The following is a 19,280-nucleotide window of genomic DNA, read 5'->3' as shown; positions in this document are numbered from 1 at the left end:
ATTTAATTTTAACATTTGTGGGCTGTGATTTTTCCTAAGTTTTGATACGTGTACTATTTCGAAATTTTGCTTACTTACATATTTCTTTTTATTTAATTCATAATCAGTTTCTTGGTCATTCTTTCTTTTTCCTATTTTTTTCTTTTCGTTTTGTTACCCTTCACTTTTTTTCCCGATGTTTACTTTTATTGAAACATCTTCAACTTTTATTTTTTCTTAGTTTACTTTTGCTGAAGCATCTTTAACTTTTTCGATACTTACTTTTACTGAAGCATCAAACTTTTTTTTCCCACAATTTTTAGCCGTAACATTTTGAGAAGTTTGCTGTCTAATGTGCAAAGATAAGTTGTCATTGTTTGAATTAGCAGAGGCGATCAATCTCTTACCAAATTAAGTGACAACTGGTCTGACACAATTAATAAACAAACAAAAATCTTTGCAAGCTTACAACCCTACTAAAGCATATGGTAAATCAGAATCAAGTATAAAAACTTAACTGTGTTAAAAATTTCGCCTATCGTAATAAGGGAAGCTCACAAATTTTGTTAAGTGTAAACTGTCCTTTTGTTTGGGTAACATATAAGTTTTCACATTTTTAATAGGAATATTTAGTTTTGACCAAGTCCTAAAAAATAAGAATTTTACAAATTTCTTTTTTTTTGTATTTATTTTGAGTATTCAGTTACTAATACATTTCAATTTGTGTTTTATCATTTTCCAAACTATTTGTATCAGTTAAATTATTTCTTGCTTTAATTTTTAATTTCTACTACACCGCAATTGCATTCAAAATAAGAATATTTTAATGGCATTTTTATCTTCACCCTAAACACCATAGTAAAACAAAAATATAAATTCAACTAATCAATAAATCATAGAAGCTGTAACACATAAAACAATATATATGAAAATAATTTCTCGAAAATTTTTTATGCCAATCAAAAACAATTCACTAAAAATATACATTTCTCAAGAAAAATTTTTTTTCAACAGTAAATACGATCAATATATAAAAAAATAATTGTTTTAATTGAAACATCAAGTATAAGAAAAATTATTTTAAAATCATAATCTATGATTTCTGTTCATTTACATGAGTGCTTTTTCTTATTAATCAACAAAAATCAAAGAAATAAATGTTTTCAAAAAAATAATCAAAGGATACGTAGCTGGATAAAGTTCTAATTAATCCAAAATATATCTTGACAGCCACAACATCAGATGAAAGTTGATAGGAAAAAAAATTATTATTATTTTTTTTTCTTCGTGAAAATGATTCATAAATTAACACCGAGAGTGAAGGAGAAATTGAAGCTTATTTTTCTTTGAGATCTGAGTAGGAGGGAGGGAATGTCGAACATCTAAGTAGACCATCGTAAACCATTTAGGGGTGTGAAAACACTTCATCGACGATTAAATCCAGAGCAGCACTGGCATAACTAAACTTTCCGTAGGTCACACTTGTAAAGGGATGAGATTTCTTCAGCACGGAATTAGGCGATTTTTTCCCGGTCTCTCGGATGGGAACCTTCGGCGATTCTCTTTTTCACCCCCGTTGGGTGATGAGATGAGAAATTGCCATAGCCGGCCTCTAAAGAACTGCGTAGCACTGCCAGGCCTAAGATTCAAATTTATAAACACTAGTTTTCTTTTACAGGTTTCCTCCGCAAAGCAAAAATCCTGAGCGGCTTGAAATAACGGTGGATCCAGCCCGTTATTTTTTTAGTTAATTATGAGTCAAAGCAGCATGATTAACGAGTCCATGTTGTGCATAATCTTTTTTATTTAGTAGCGATGGTGAAAGCATACATCTTAGCCCCCTCCAAGCTGGAGAGGGGAAGACCCATATCCCATCTAAACTGACGTACATTAACTAGGCATTATAAACAACAAGAAAGCCACGCAAGGACATTGCTCCTGCGTTTTATAGGATGATTAAAAGTTGTGAAGAGGCCAGTCAATATTGCCTTTTCTGTATTCTTACGCCTCATCAAAATTATTTATTACTCATAGCAAATCGTTTAATCTTTCCTTATATGGAAGTGAAAGATCTTAAAATAACTTCTCTTTTGAAATATAAATCTAATTATTATTCATTGGCATGTTTTTAGCCTTGAAGTCCCAAAATAGAATTTCTACCCTTATCCTTTACCAAAGATATTTTATGAAAACGAATGAAGTTTTAGTGCTTTTATTAATACAAAAGTATTTAATTTTTGTATTATATATATATATATATATATATATATCAATGTTCAAAATGAAGAATAAAACAAAGAAAAATTAAAGACATATGAAAAAGGGGGAAATAATAAGTAAAAAAATAACAAACAACAGTTAAAAAAAGAAAAGAAAAAAGGATGAAATTTTATTAAAAAACCGGGAAAAAAAACCAGAAAAAAAAGATATAATCTTTTCATCAGCCCACACGATTATATCCTTAAAGAGAGTGCTTTCTGATATTGTATCAATAAAGCCAAAGCAAAATATATTAATACAATAGTGGGAGGAGCACTCAAAACTTTTTAATAAGAATTACAACAAATAAAATAGAACACAAAAAGTAAAAATAACATGTAAAAACATAAAATAAAAGAAAAAAAACAGTAAAATTGGACTATAAAGCGAGTAACGAAATCAGATCAACTTACATGGACGGAAATTTTTCAAGAATGATTTAATAATGTTTTCGCAGAAGGATTGCCAGATTACAAAATATGAAAACAAAAGCGCAAACTGAGTGTAACAAGAGGGTTTTAAAGTGTCGTTCTTACTGCACTGCTGAGATGATTTGTTATTCTGTGCATTGATTTGTTAGTTACCAAGGATGGGTCCGAAATGGATGTGCGCAAGGTAATATTATACTGGGTAATTTTAAAAATTGACCATAAATAGTTTTAGAAAATAGATGCTTATTTAAGAAAAAATATAAAATAGAAAAGAGAAACATAAATTGCCTGTTTCGCAAATAATTTTAGCCATGGATTTGCACGAAATGGATTAGCGCATGGAAAAATTATATAAATTATCAAAGAAAAAAAATTTAATGGATAATTTTAACGCTGATTTGCCCGAAATGGATTTGTTATTGTTTTTCTTAACTTTCTTCGTATTTTCTTATATTTATATATATATATATATATATATATATATATATATATATATATATATAAATATATATATATATATATATATATATATATATATATATATATATATATATATATATATATATATATATATATAAATATATATATATATATATATATATATATATATATATATATATATATATATATATATATATATATATATATATATAATATATATATATATATATATATATATATATATATATATATATATATATATATATATATATATATATATATATATATATATATATATATATATATATATATATATATATATATATATATATATATATATATATATAAGTAATATGGTGTAATATCTCGGCAGATTGCGTAAGCCGTCAGTTATATTAAAAGAAGTTACATCCTCCTCCTTGTCATTGAGAGGCGCCATCCAGTCTCGATGGGGAAGTCCCGAAGGGGAACTCCCGAATTTATAATTAACTCTTGCTTTATACCATAGAACAATCTAATTTCTTATTCACATGCGAATAAGAAATTAGATTATTCATTCTTCTTTCTATTAAATTGTTATGTTTGTTAAATTATCGTCGTTATTTACTTATATGCTGCACTAACTCCCACATATATATATATATAGTCACAATAGTTTTTTTTATTATAAAAAACCACTATATTAACTTTTCATTGTTATTGCTATTTCAATAAAATACGATAATAAATTCATATATCCAACAGAGTAATATACGATCAAATGAAAGCACGAATTAAATTTAGAATATAATTTAATTTGGTTTTTATTTAATTTCGCCACAATCATTTAAAACGAACTGCTCCTTGATAATACACACTTTTTTATCTTATCTGCTTCGCTTCAATGCTTGCACCTATATTATTGCTTGATTGATAATACATCTGTTTAAAATCAAAAGAAAAAAAAATCAGTTAACTACTCTTTAGTGAAAGAGATAAGTTCACATTCTGTTGTTTTAGAACTCTGTAATAGCACGAAACATGTCGGCAAAAGAAAAGCAAGAGTTTATTTTTGTTTGGAAAATTAAACATTTTCATCGGATTCATTCAACGGAATTTACTGCAATTACCAGCCCCGGGTTTGAAGTTGAATTTTTAAAAGACGTTAAGTGGAGACTAGTGTTAATTAAGAGATCTCAGAAAATATTTTGTTGTATAAATCGTAAAGATTGCAGTAAATTACCTGAATGCATTTCAATCAATTACCGGTATGAGTTAACAACTTCTGATGATGTTATTTTAAAAACCTCTGATATATTAAGTGATATATTCAAAATTGCTTCGTATTCACGTCTATACGAATTAAAAAAATTGGCTGACAATTTCCAACCTGAAGATGTCTACCTTCGATGTCGTATGGAAATGCCTTGCATTTCTCCGTCATTGCAATCAACTCCGTGCTCTGTTGTTGGTTGGGAAGCTGAAACAGACATTGTGTGTGCTCCTTACTCTTTTACCTTATCCTTAAATTCAGACTTTATGAAGTGGACAGCCGTTGAAAAAGTTAGAGTGGAAAGTTTACCGATTGATATTGTATTCAAATATGAAAAAAATGAGCTTCAATTTGAACTAGTTTCTAATATTCAAGATAATACATATCATACTGTGATTTGTACCATAAGTTTAAATGATGAAAAATCAGTATTGGTGAAGGAAAATCGTGATGGATTTAAATTTAGTTACACTAAAAAATTATGGAAATTTCCCCATTTTGTTAACAAACAACATCTGGAAAAAGCTAATTGTTTCACTTTGAAACAAATCAACCTGAGATTCCACTTTGTTTATCGGGATCATTCTTCAATTGTCGAGACTCTTAAAGATGATTCATCAAATGTAAAGTACGCTTCAATGACTCAATTTAAGAATGAGGCTGAAAATATATTGTACTTACAGCAGCAACTCAGAAATATGTTGACTGAAAGAACCTACGCCGACGTGAAACTGCGTGCTGATGATGAGGTTTTCTTTGCTCACAAATGCTTACTGGCTACTCGGTCTCCAGTATTCAGGGCTATGTTTGATCAAGACATGCTGGAAAGCAAAACTGGCATCATTGATATACGTGATGCGGATGCAAAGATTCTGAAAGTCTTTCTGGAATATCTCTACACTGGAACAGTGGGTGGCATGAACGCTGAAAAGGCCTTGAGTCTATTGGTAGTCGCCGATAAGTACCAGGTGTTGTCCCTGACTGATAACTGCTCAACATTTCTGAAGTCAGTTTTGAGCGTTGATAATGTACTGAACGTGCTACTGATAGCAGATATGGTGAACCAAGAACGATTAAAAGTTTCTGCTGTGGAGTATATTGTAGAAAACTCCAGACAAGTTTTGTCCTCACCTAACTGGCCACAATGGTTAAAAACGAATTCTGCAATTGCTTCTGAAGTGTTACTTAAGCTTTCCGAAAAGTTTGATTCTAGTTCTAAAAGTAATACGGTAAGTTATAAAAATTTTAACTATTTTAATAAATAAAACATTTCATCTGATATCAACTAATCACTGTCCTTTTAACTATTTCATTCAAGAGCGTAAAATAGAAAGAATAAAAAGTAAAAACGTAAATAAATAAAAAATATTTAGATGTGAATTTCACAAACAATTAATTTTAGGCCTTATTTGTATTTTATTAAGTTCATCTCTAAACCATCTCCTTTTTTTAATGTGCACAATCAGAAAAATTTAAGAATTATGTTATAATAGAGAGACTTGACCCGCGATGGTTCAGGGGATAGAGCGTTCACCTTTCAATGCGGCGAACCGGGTTCGAATCCCAGTCGATACGAATTCTGCATCCGGCTTGCACCGACCACAGTGCTGACGTTAAATATCCTCAATGGTAGACAGATCATGGGTTAGAGTCCCTTTGCCGACAGGCTAACCGTGGGAAGTTCTCGTGGCCTAGCTCTACATGTAACGTAAATGCGGGTTAGCTCCATCAAAAAGTCCTCCAAGAAGGCAAACTTCTTCCAATACTCGATCCAGGATTTCCTTTGTCTTCTGGATTGGGTTCAAAATTACAAGGCTACAGAGTTGAACATTAGTAGTCGTGAACTCATAAAACTGGGTCGGCTGTTTAACGACGGTTATAAAATAAAAATAGAGAGATTTAGCAGGTTGATATGCGAAACTGCACGTTCACGTACGTATGATCTGAACTACAACTGCTTACACTCACGAATAAGATTCCAAAAAGTGTATGTACCTTGTTAATGTCAAGCTTAGATAGTATGTTCTATAGTATTTTATCTCTATATATGAATATATATAGTTGAGAGCATATATATGCTCTGTGTAAAACTACTGTTTAATAAGGCAACAGCACGTAGATTCCGCAGGCTATATAAAGGAACGAGATTGTTCTGTTATAACTTCGTTGTGCAGAACTTACGTACTTGAGCGTGAGGGATTCTACGTGAATTGCAAAATCTCTAACGCTTGTAACTAATTTATTAACTTTGGAGAGTACACGGTATGATAATAGTAATTAAGAATGATAATTTGTGATTTTTTATTCATAAACTAAGTAAAAAAAATTCTAGTTTTGTTGATAGTTATCTTTTTTATCTTAATATTTTTTCCTACAACTAAATAACAAATGAGTTTAATCGAGAAAAATCGTTTAATTTTCTGAGAAATATTTGTGCGATAATTTGACTCGATAGAAAATTGCAATAAATCATTAAACTAACTGCAATAAATCCATTCAAACATCACTAGGAAGGAATTTATGTCTAAAACACCAATTTAATATTTAGGGGCTCATTTATTAAGAAAATTCGTCGTAGGTTCCGCATATGAAATACCATAGATTATACCTTTAGGGTTTTCCTTATGGTATAATTTTGCTTACACATTTACCATAGCTTATGACGAATTTTTTTAACACAATTTTTCAGCACACACTGGCAAATTTTCAACACAGATCTATGGTGAACTGTTGAACTATGACTATAGAATTACTTAATTACGATAACTGCATTATCAAAACTTATTACCATAAAATTTATAAATTTCATTTACTCGAAAGGAATTTTTTTTGAAAAAGTCATTCGCAAAATTTTTTCTAAGTGCCACTTAAATTTGTAAAAGACTTTTTGAATTATAATTAATTGCATCAATCAGGATAACCTAAAAAATTATTTTAATAAAACCAAAAAGCACTAGTATAATAATAACCGATGAATAAAAACAGAATAAACAGTATTAGAAATACTTAGCTAATATTTAAAAAAAATATCTCAGAACAGAGGGAAAAATTATGCTTAATTTTTTTTCTCCCTAAAATTTGTAATTTACCATTTTACTAACAATAAGTATTTTCCAAGTTCAAACGTCAAGAAATAACGAAAAAATTTTCTTTAGTCAAGCATTATTTTAATGCAATTTCTGACAAACTTTTTTAAAACAACGTGATTTTAGAAATTTTTTAATCGTAATTTTAACAAATTTTATTCTTAAAATATTACATAATCTTTAAAAAAACAAATTTTCGAGTATTTTTATATTATAGTTATAAGACTAAAAATATCTTGTTTTCTTGGAACATTTAGAACCAAAAAATTAAGGGGGAAGAAAAATTAAGAAAATAAATGATAAAGAAGTTAATCTGTAAGTGTGTAAAGTTAATTTGTAAGTCTTAATTATGCATTTAATTTTTTCAGCAACTTTATAATAATTCAAAAACGATTTTACTGAAAAAATTTTCTTTCTTCATATTCCGGTCTTTTTTTTTACACTCTTATATTGATCCTAACTCAGAAGACAAGGGTGCCAAGTCGTTAGAAATTCTGGGTGTTAGAACTTTTAGTTATACAATTTCTTTGTTGTAGGTCTAGCTATAAAGATTATTCGTGATTTTATTTTGTTATAAACTCGTGTTAGTAGTTTAACACGATGCAAATATCTTTAATCAGTTAAATTTTTAATAACAAAATTTTCTGAATTATTTTTATGGTTGACGCAGGTTATTTTTTTCTTTCTTATGATTTATTATTCCGTATGCAAACGAATTATGCAAAAGTAATTCGAACGAAATTCTCCTTTTTTACACGTCGCGTACATTCGTTAAAAACTTTTTGAAGTAGAATAAATCGCATACATTAGGATAATCTTAAGTATTATTTGAATAAAAACAAATAACACTAGTTTAATAATAACAAAAGAATATAAGGGAATATCTTTGCTGATATTTAATAGAGAATATCAAAACAGGAAGAATAATTATACTTAAGTCCTTTTTTCTCCCTAAAAATTGTAATTTACAATTTTGTTAAAAGTATTCTAAAAAGGTCAAATGTCATACAACAGCATTTTCGGGTGTACAAGATTCGCAAGGTGCAAAAGCTTCCGTTCTTCCAAATCTCTTACAGAAATAGTATAGTGGATGAAAAATAAGTATAAATTTATAGTAATTCTTATTTATGTTGTATTCCATATAGTTATAATAGTAAATTTATTTATTTATTATGTACTAACCTCAGGTATTACTTAACAATTTTTTTGAAAGAAAGAATTTAAAGAAAAACGCGTTTTTCTTTAAATTATGAAGCACTTCTTACTCTAAGCATTTTGAAAATACTGCAAGGTAGGTAAATAAAAGTTAATAAAAATACGGCAATAAATATATTAAACATATTATGGTCAAGAATTTACAAAAATTTGAAACAAAATTTTTTATTCACGTTTTATTCAAATTTGTTCAAGATTATTATAGATTTTATTATAAGTTGTGCAAGAAACTAATTTATCAATCAATTTATTATATGAAACAATAAATTTGTGAACAAAAAAATTAGGTCTGAAATGTATTTATAAAATAACTATGTAAATGATTATAAAAAATCATAAGATATCTGGGTAAAAATTATCTTTGAAATCGGAAATCTAATTTAATCCCAGTGTTAAATACATCCTATTCGAACGATCAAGTTACTTTCACCAGCAAATTGTTTGGTGAAACACATCCGATATTTGAGAGGGAAATTGAAGATCACAGCGCGTTAGCAAAATCCGTTCGAAAGCTCCAGATTACAGTTTCCCTAGATATAGAAACGTGACATCGAAATGACGTCATTTTTCTATTCCTAGCTCGTTCGATGGTTGCGAGTTTGAAGGTCTTTAAAGAGTTATTTTTGCCTACGCTTTAAAACGCTTAGAACCAGTTACAGGACGCATTCACGTTTGTGAACTTTATTCACTCTAATTGCAGATCTAATTCCTAAAAAAAAAAAAGAAAGAAACGTTTTACCTCTATAGACTTAGTTTTATTATTTTTCAGCAAGTCATTGTATTCCTTCCTCGAAGTAAAAAATTTCCTTGTCTAAAAGGTGTTCATTCCAAAAAGTTCTGTTTTTTTTTTAAATTTATTTTTTATCGTTTTTTCAAATGCAGTAGAAAAACAAATCTTCCAGGTGGAGTAGTCTTGTTGTTCCACTAATTCTATTGCTTGCAGGCAAATGACAAAATAGAACATTTTTTATGACAATCAGCCAAAACCTATTGAAAAGTGAAAATTTAAAAATACTATGTTTTTTAAGTATTAGTACACGAAAACTTATTGGTCTACTTTGCTTGAGTTTAGTCACAAACGATAACATAATCTGAAGTGACCTGTATGACTTACAAATTAAATGAATTTCGAAAAATATTATTATTTCTGCATTCATAATTGAGTTTACAATTGTTTTAAATTTTTTATTTGTTCTTTTAAATAGTTCTTGATGTAAGGTTGAGTGCCCAAAAAGTGTTTCTTTCAGTGCAAAAGTTTCATTTTGGGAACTCAAATATTCGATATCTCACCAAATTAAGCAAGTTGTTCAATATTTTCTAAGTTTTGGTTGCCACCCATATTTTAACTGTAAAAGATCCAATCCGAAAATACATGAGTAGATTAATTCAGAAAAGTAATGTTTTTTCTCTCATTTCTTGCTTTTAAATATTTTCTCAAATGAATTATCATGTTTAAGAACAGACTTTTGAACCATCTTAGCATGTAACAATCAGATTATTAGATCCTAAGTTAGAAAAGTTAGATAAATTAATATACTCATTAACAGACTTTTGAACCATTTTAGTATATAAAAATCAGATTATAAGATTCAAAGTTAGAAAAAGTTAGATAAATTAATATATTTTATAACAGACTTTTGAGCTATCTTAAAATGTAACAATCATATAATAAAATCCAATTGGTACATATTTCTTTTAACTGTATAAAAGTCGTACTTTTTTCATTTCAGGTTTAAGATGAAGAAGATGCAATCCTTTTGACTAGCATCAGAAATATATCATTGAAATATCAACTATATTCTAGTTTGTTAACCAAAGGACTTGTAATTTTTGTTCATCAGAACCAAAAATTTCTTTTTTTCTCGCATTTACTTTTTGTTCATGTTTATTAGCTAATTGTTGTTGCAACATTTGATATTTAACAAAGTTAATTTTAGATGATTTACATTATGTTAAACATGTCACTATGCTTTTCTTATATAATTAAAATTTTTTTATAATTCACGACATTTATTTTTAAATTCTTGGTCTCTATAAGATATGTAGTGTAAAATAAATAAATGTTTAATGATTGTATTTTTTCTTCTCTTTTCCAGAAATTGACATCAAAATGCAATACTGTTTTTAAAAATTGAGTACAAAGGTTTTCATCTGAGTCAGATGTGCAAAAACTGCTGTCGTTTTTCCACTCAACTTTCAGGGTCAATTTAATTTTTTTGTTTTGTTTCTCTTATTGTTGTACATATTTCAGCATGCAGTTTTTTAAAGCCGTAGAACCCGATGTTTTATTAAAAAGTTATAAGGCTATTAAATTACTGTATTCACATTTCTAAATTTAAAAGAAATGCATCACGTTAAACAGTTTTAAAAAAGCAGGTAAAGTAAAAAGAAGAAAAAAAATTTCAAATTTTCACGTAAGTGTAGCCACCGTCTTACCATGGTTTCAAAATGAACACTTAACAGATGGAGTTAACAGATACGGGTTCAGTCTATAGATTTTTATAATTTACAATAATAATAATTATTATTTTTAAGAATTATTCTTGAGTTATATATACATATACACACATATTCTGATTTAAATTACAAAAGTTGAATACTGGAAACTTTTCTCATTTTTTTTCGACAAACTACTTACTAACCTACAATAAATAGCTCATTAATTAAGCAATGTATAATTTCGGAGGGGGTATAATCCTCAAACCCTCCCCAAAATCACCCCGATGGTAATGCTATTACACGCGGTCAACTCATAATGGTCAAAAATTACCAATATCATTTACATTTTTTTGGTACATATCCCTTTCGAGGGAACGTAAAACACTCATTTCCAAAGTATCGGTACTAAAACTCCTTAATATTGGTGCAGTTTCAGAAATCACCGATTACATCAATACAATATTTCATACCTATAATTGTATATTTGGTACTTATTACATAGCTCTTCAACATTTCAGTTTTGTGGGAAATACATTTTTCAGTTTCAGCCAACTAAAGCCAAATTTTCTTTTAATAAAAAAGAATGAAAAAGAAGAATTTTTAGTAGAACTCAATAAGGATTTTGGAGCATGACCATTTTGTTATCTGACCTTCATTTTACTGTTAAAATATTTATAAGTAGAGGTGGAAAAAAATTCTTTTAATTCTAATTCCTTAAAATATTTATACACTACCTTTGTTACCACTCGAAAAAATATTTTTTGAAACTACGGAGAACCAGTTGCAGAATTCTTATCAAGACTGCAGTAATTACCATAACACCAGTAGTACTTCAGGAGTACATGTTAATTAAGCGTCATCTGGGAATGAAAATTTCTACAGTTTTCCTAAATGAATTTCCCATGAGCCTATTCTCCATTAACTTTACTTTTTGTCACATAACTTATTTTATTTTAATTAATGCATATTACTATTATTAATTAAGCATTCGTGTAAAAAAAAATAATGCGTGGAGTCCCTCCGCGCGGAAGAAGTGAAACTTCGTAATGTGGAAATGAAATATGGAAGGTGTTGAAATAGATTTTTAGTGAAATCATATTGTTTCTTTAAGAAAAACTTTATTAACAATTCTTACAATTCACAATTGATCGCATCTTTTAATTATCATTTTCGAGTGGAGAAATATCCAAATCTATAACATTTACAATGGGATTATGATAACTAAAGTAAGATACGAAATGTTTGAGTTCTATTTTTTTAATATTTCTTGCAAAAACTGCATCAATGGTAGTTCCCCCTTTGGTTGTTGGATCATTCCTACCATTTATCATTTCCAATCCAAATTTGTCTTTAAGTAAGGTTAAAAATGTTTCAGCTTCAGGTAACGAGAAATTCACATTAAAATCTCCTGCAAGGATCACAGGCCGCTCACAATAATCAATTTCTTCACCAGCAACGTTTGCCAAAGCTTGTGAACCTGTAGTGGATAGTGGCAATAAAGATTTCGCAATAAATAATTTAATATCCCTCATGCTGTATTTGGTGAAATATAAATGGCAATTAGAAAAGAGAAAACCTAACAATCAATTGATATTCACAAGAGACGTACCTTAACATAACCTTAAATCCGTCGCATTGTCCGTGGGATTGTTCTCACTCATTTTTTACAATTCGCGATCGCAACGCTCGAGTACGCCGTCTAGCGGGAGCCTGTAAATATCAGACATTAATTTATCACGTTTTCATTTAGTTCCATCAAAGTCATTGACAGAATCAGACGCAATTTTTTAGCAGCAAATAAGAAACAAAATTTCCCTAAGGAAAAGGCCGAAGAACTTGAAAAAAATCTCCAGAATATTAGTAAATCTTTCAGGAACAGAACACGCCAAACATTTGAAGAAAAATTCCGCAATAATTTTTAATTTCTATTATCAACAAACTTGCAATTGATGACTTCCGATTTCGGATACTGTTACAGATGTGCGTATTAAGGTAAAATGCATTTCTTTTGTCTTCAATTCATTACGAATTAAAGTGAAGTGAACATTGCTTTCGTCATTCCAGTGAATAAATATGAATTCAGAACATACAGAATTGTAATAGTTATAGCATATTCTTCTTCGTTATAGAATAGTATATATTGCTGTATCCATATAATTCGGAAAACAACAATAAAAAATTATCCAAGTTACTTGAAATAGTGCCATTTGGACTGATTCTTAATTAATTTTAATCGTTTTCTTGGTAAGTGTTTTTTAGTTTTGAAAGAATAAGTTCAACTAGAATTTAGCTATTCTGTTTTTAGCTACACATTCAAATTCATATCAATTATAAAATTTTGCTGTGTAGTATGTTATCTAAAAGTAATGAAGGGATAAACTATGTATCTATTATTTGAGAATAAAGTTTTCAAACAAGGAACTTATCATTTTGGAATTCTCCGGGAATTATAAATCAGGTAAGTGCAATGATTTTTACAATAAAAAATTTGCTTGTAAATATTTTTTTTTCATTTGATGATGGTTCTCTACAGAATGTTTTTTTACGTCTGATTAAGAACTATAAGAATAATAAAAAAAGAAACAATATGAAAGTTTTTATTTCAATGTAAAGAATTCTTAAAATCGTTTTTTTATCCTAAGAATTCTTTATTTTCCGTTTTTTAGTTCATAATTTTTTGATAAAAATTGTTCTCAAAATACTTTTTTTGAAAAATTAAATGGTATAACATTATGTGTTTATGTATACTTCTTGTATATTCCAATGTTTGAAGTAATATGATTCAGAAAAGTATGGAATAAAAATTCGGTACTTACATATTAACGCCACCGCCGCTACAGATTTGGCGGTTTTTAAGTGCCGCCAATCTACACTTAAAATTTTTGCGACAATTCATAAAATAAAACACTTTATTTAAAATCAAATTAGTCAATCGGATTTCGGTGGAAAATGAGCCGATATAGAGTTTAGCATAGATTCAAAACAATCATATCGCCATATGAACTCTGATAAATAAGATTCCAAATGAAATAACATTTCCAAAACGTACGTTTACCAAGATAAAGTTTCATGTTGTGGGAATTGGTAAATTTTCGTTTTTTCGGTAAAATATTTCCCTCCTGAAAAAATAAAATTGCATCTTATTTTGTTTTTGGCAAATCCCAAAGACGAATTTTCGTAGCACTAAAAATGGGGACAAAAAAGAATTGTTTTTTTTGTTTTTGTTTCGTCAGCATTCTTTATTTTACGTTTCTTAGTTTCTAAATAATGATTTTTATTGAAACTTGAAATTTTTTGATAAAAATTGTTGTCAAAAAACTTTGTTTACAAAATTAAATTTCATAAAATTATGAGGCTTATGTATACTTTTTGTTGTAATATGATTAATTTTTGAAGTAATATGATTCTCAAAACTATAGAATGTAAAGTTTAAATGGGCCTTTCATGTTATATCATTAAATTTAGTAATACTATTTCTCGGGCATTAGGTTTTAGCTCTTATAAGAATATACATATTTTTTTCTGTTAATGTACAAATATTTTTCCGATGTGTTTTGGATATTCCTTCTCTAATAAAAAGAGATACCATTTTGTTTTCGGTTGTACAAGAAAGAATATCAAGCATTTTTCTTTTTTAAATTTAATTAGCCACAATAAAGAAGGAACGTTGCAATGCTACACGCTACATTAACGACGTCTCCAGAGTAACTGAATGATGGTTCATATAGAAATCGCAGGTATGCGTCTCATACAACAACGCCCCCTATAGTTCGTTGCGATCGCGAATTGTTATCCACTAAGTTTGAAAATAAAAAATACTACCCTATTAAATTATATGTGTATCAAATCAAACTAAAATATTTTGTAGAAAAACAATACTTTCATGACTTTTATTATTTTTATACTAGTGAGAACCAAAACAATATGGAAATGATGGATCCTACCACGTGATTTCCCGGCCAATAAAAATGTAGCGTTAAACGTTTAACGCAACCTTGTTGGAAGTCACATAAGAAGTATCACTTCAATAATATTTTGATTTTTACGGTTCCACAAAGCGGATAAATATCTTTTTTCCATTATTCTTGCTTTTTAGTATTTTTTTTTATTTCAATTAAAGAACGAGCAGGAAAAGTGCTGTCATAAACAATTAAAGAATAAATTCATATAGCATAATTAAAATATGCATTATCAAAACTAAACTCAGCGGCGTGACATCCCATAGAGGGACAAGGCCTACTGTGTCCATCTCAGTTTTCTTGACCTTGGGCTCTGGGGTGCAGGAGCAGATGTTCCGGTCAGGTGGTCAGCCGTACGCGGAACCCCCAGTGTTTAGTTCTTTAGCATGCTTGGTACTCATTTATCGACCCACTGAAGGGATGAAAGGCTGAGTCAGCCTTGCCCGGCCCGAGGATCGAACCAGGGACCTGTTGCACGACAGCGCGAAGTGCTACCGTTCAGCCAATGGGTGATTATCATCAGCACATTATCAAGCTTGTAATTAAAACATAAATGATAATCTGCAAAAGTTAATAATTAATAATAAAATATGCAGTATTTAAACATATACGTTGTAAATGTTACATATACATTGAAAATTGATAACAGATTTAATGATAAATTGAACTTTAATGAAGTTAAGAAATTACACAAATTAATAACAGATTTAAGTATCTTAAATTGAACGTTAATGAAGTTAAGAGCAGAAATTCGTAAACAAGAAATTAAGAGTTAAGAGGCCAAAAGTAAAGCACATTAAAAAAACAGAAATAAAATAAGGAGAGTATGATAAGTCTATAAATCTATAGGAAATGTATAGATTTATAAAAATCTAAATACGTGTTTTAAAATAAATTATTTCCAAAGGAGTATTTGTAAATATTTTTTAAATCTAACAATATTTAAAATCTTAATGAATCCATTTGTTATTGAATCGTAGTTTATTCTTCATATTATATATTGTTCGCATGTTCTTATATTGTTTATTCTACATTTACTATTTTGCATGAGCCAAGTATTTATAGAAAAATGTAATTTTCATAACAAAAATAATTGAATTAAAATTTTTGAGTTCTCATCAGTCATATATTCTGCTTGATGCCTGCGACCGTTCCCACCCATCGGCACACCACTAGATAGAATCGATTGTTTCCAGGAAATTTTATCATCGCAAGCATAGATAAAGGAGCAGCATATCATTACTAAGTGTAGTGGTAATGCACTCTTTATCATCGCAGATCATAACTAGCTTTTTAAAAGCAAAAGTAGAGATTAAATATTTTTAAGCTCAAATTAAAGATTATTTCCGTAAATAGTAACAAAGTGGAATTTATTTTTCTTTCATAATAATAATAAAATTAATTATATAGAAAAAAAATTGATTCTACATGTACAAGGTGCATCCAGAAAGTAAGTTTCTATATTTTTTTTAAAAAAAAAACTCATACTTTCAGGAACATATTTATTGGATTCAAATACAGCAATGTTTCAACTATTTTTTAACGTAGCCACCACCAGAATTGAGACACTTGTCGTATCGTGGGATCAATTTTTGTATCCCTCTGTCGTTGAACTCTGCCGCCTGTGAATGGAACCTGCGTGTGACAGACGTCTTCAGCTCTTCGTCGTTGCCAAGACGCTCACCGGAGGACAGGAATTTCTTGAGGAGCAAGAAAACGGGAAAATCGCTGGGAGCAAGATCAGGGGGGATGATCAAACATCTCCGAGCCAAATTTCGTCAAGCCAGCTGCTGTGCGCCGAGCCGTATGTGGACGAGCATTGTAATGGAGGAGCACAACACCTGCATTAAGCATTCCACGCCTCTTGTTTTGAATGGCACGTCGTTCCGCAGTGTTTCACAGTAACGGTCAGCGTTTACTGTTTCACTACGTGGTTCATTCACAGGAGGCAGAGTTCTACGACAGAGGGATGCAAAAGTTGGTCCCACGATACGACAAGTGTCTCAATTCTGGTGGTGGCTACGTTAAAAAATAGTTGAAACATTGCTGTATTTGAATCCAATAAATATGTTCCTGAAAGTATGAGTTCTTTTTTTTTTTAAAAAAAATAGGGAAACTTACTTTCTGAATGAGCTTCGTATGTAACAATAATAAAGGTGTCAAACCATGATATTTCTTTGTTTCTGATGAGTTATTTTTTCTTATTTAAACATTTTTAAACATTGGCAATAAAACAAAATTCAGATTCAATTAATGTTTAACTTTTTATTAATTTTTTACATATTAAATTCATTCAAAGAAATATAGGTAGGTATCAATATTTATATGGCTAAAGCTCAGTAATTTGCAACGCAACATTATTTAAAATATAGATCTACTATCAGCTTTTCATTGTGTAACCTATTTCTATTCTGTTATCTACCACTTATTATGCTTTAAATCTCTGTATAAATGACAATAAGGCACTTTTAACGACTTACAGAGAGTGTAAATTTGACTAGCGAGTAAGCTGTGTGAAAACTTTTTAATATACAAATTCAAATACAAATGCGCAATTTAAAAGTTTAAATTGTTTCGTAAATAGTAACAGAAGGGAAATATTTTTATGTTGATAAAAATAATAACATAGAAAATATAATTGATTCTATACATGGTTTTAACTACAATGTGAGTACTAAAACTGAGATGTTTTCTGTTTCAGATTACTTGTTTTTTTATTTGAACTTTTTTGAGTATTGGTAATAGAAGGAAAAATAATCCAGGTTCAAGTTTTTTATTTACTTAATGCTCTAAGCCAAAACGTGCGTTGTTGTTTTTAGTTTTCTGTACAAGAAACATTACAATTGCAGCTAAAATTTTCTCAAGTAGTAATTACAATATTTTTAAATTTTTAAAAATATTTTTCAAATGTCTCCCCATTTTGAAAATGACTCCTATTCACATGTTGCCTACTGATCAGAATGAGTCCGAAAGTTTTGATTAAATAGAAAATCGTTGCAGTTATGTTTACACTGGAGCAAAAGTAAGTATTGGCTCATATGCGTCATTGGACAATTTGGGTAAAGATTCAAGAAGTGTAAAAGTTTAATGAATAAGTACCAACTTGAGTAAAGTTTTAAGTGTAAAATTAAAGTTTTTTAAACATTAAAAGGTGGGAACCCCTATATTTTGTATTTCTGGTTATTCGCCCCTTCTATCTTTACGATAACCAGGTCCGTCTACATCTAACAAAATTTTTTTTTTTTATAATTTCATACTGAAGAACTAAAATGGGCGGGGCAATAATAGAACTCAACAAGGATTTTGGAAATTATAAAAAAAAGGAAACTGACTCGACAAATAAACCAATGGGTAGAATACTTTTAATTTCTCTTCAATTCTTTTCGAAATAAACATTCTCATATCGAAATAAACATTCTCATATTTCGAAATAAACATTCTCATATTAGTTCAAATGAAACAGTATGGCTCTAGCTTTGATGTAAGAGGGGAAAAAATGGGTAAAATTGCACAAGTCAAAACCTTTTCATAACTCAGAAACTTTTCTAATAAAAAAGTAATATTAAGATTCACAGAAAATAATAGAAATTTCTCGAGGTCAAAACTGAGACATACTTAGAAAGATTGTGAACAAAACTTTCTGCTCATACAATTTGTGTCAGAAGATCTTTATGACGTTATTTGGATTAACAATAATAGTTTAAATAATAGTGTCATTTTAGAAATAGCAGCATTATCTAGCACTGTTAGGGTAAAAAATGTATTTTATTAAGTGATCTGAAAGATCAAAATGAAATTTCCGTAAATTAATACTTGCTTTATTACTATTTTATAATTATTTTTGGTGAACAATACCTCTTCTTTATCTATGCTAGAAATGTTCTTGCTGAATAAATAGCTTAATTAATTAATTTTTGTTTCACATCACAAAATTGTGAGAGTCAAGATTTGGCACTTTCATAACTGTGATTCTCGAAAATAATAACTAATGGAACCACCATTTTTATAATCATTTGTGGCTATTCAATATCACGATACTGCATTTAAGTTCTATTGCAAATTATCTTTTTAAATTTGCATTTAGCACATAGAATTTTTATTTTTATTTTCAGATTCTCTATTGGTGAAAGACTAATTTTAATAGTCATATTAGTAATTCTTGAAAATTATATCTAATATTAATGATAGCAGTAATATTTTTATAATCATTTTTAGAGAC

At 29.1% G+C, this 19,280-nt stretch overlaps 1 protein-coding gene across 1 annotated transcript; it reads left to right on the top strand.

Annotated features, from left to right (window-relative positions):
- The first annotated feature begins 4,060 nt into the window (after nt 1–4,060).
- On the top strand, nt 4,061–10,739 carry LOC147814876 (uncharacterized). Its single transcript, XM_087157077.1, has 2 exons — nt 4,061–5,591; nt 10,394–10,739. Exons 1-2 carry the CDS (start codon nt 4,131–4,133, stop codon nt 10,397–10,399), a joined length of 1,467 nt encoding a protein of 488 aa, XP_087013203.1. The 5' UTR covers nt 4,061–4,130; the 3' UTR covers nt 10,400–10,739.
- Nucleotides 10,740–19,280: the final 8,541 nt, after the last annotated feature.

The sequence above is a fragment of the Parasteatoda tepidariorum genome, chromosome 2 (assembly GCF_982258835.1).
Source record: "Parasteatoda tepidariorum strain Cologne lab strain chromosome 2, Ptep-v5.0, whole genome shotgun sequence".
Lineage (NCBI taxonomy): Eukaryota > Metazoa > Arthropoda > Arachnida > Araneae > Theridiidae > Parasteatoda > Parasteatoda tepidariorum.
This window is presented reverse-complemented; position numbering and strand designations above follow the sequence as displayed.

Excerpts from the sequence above, each read along its gene's own strand:
- LOC147814876 (XM_087157077.1), top strand. The coding sequence starts at position 4,131 with ATGTCGGCAAAAGAAAAGCAAGAGTTTATTTTTGTTTGGAAAATTAAA.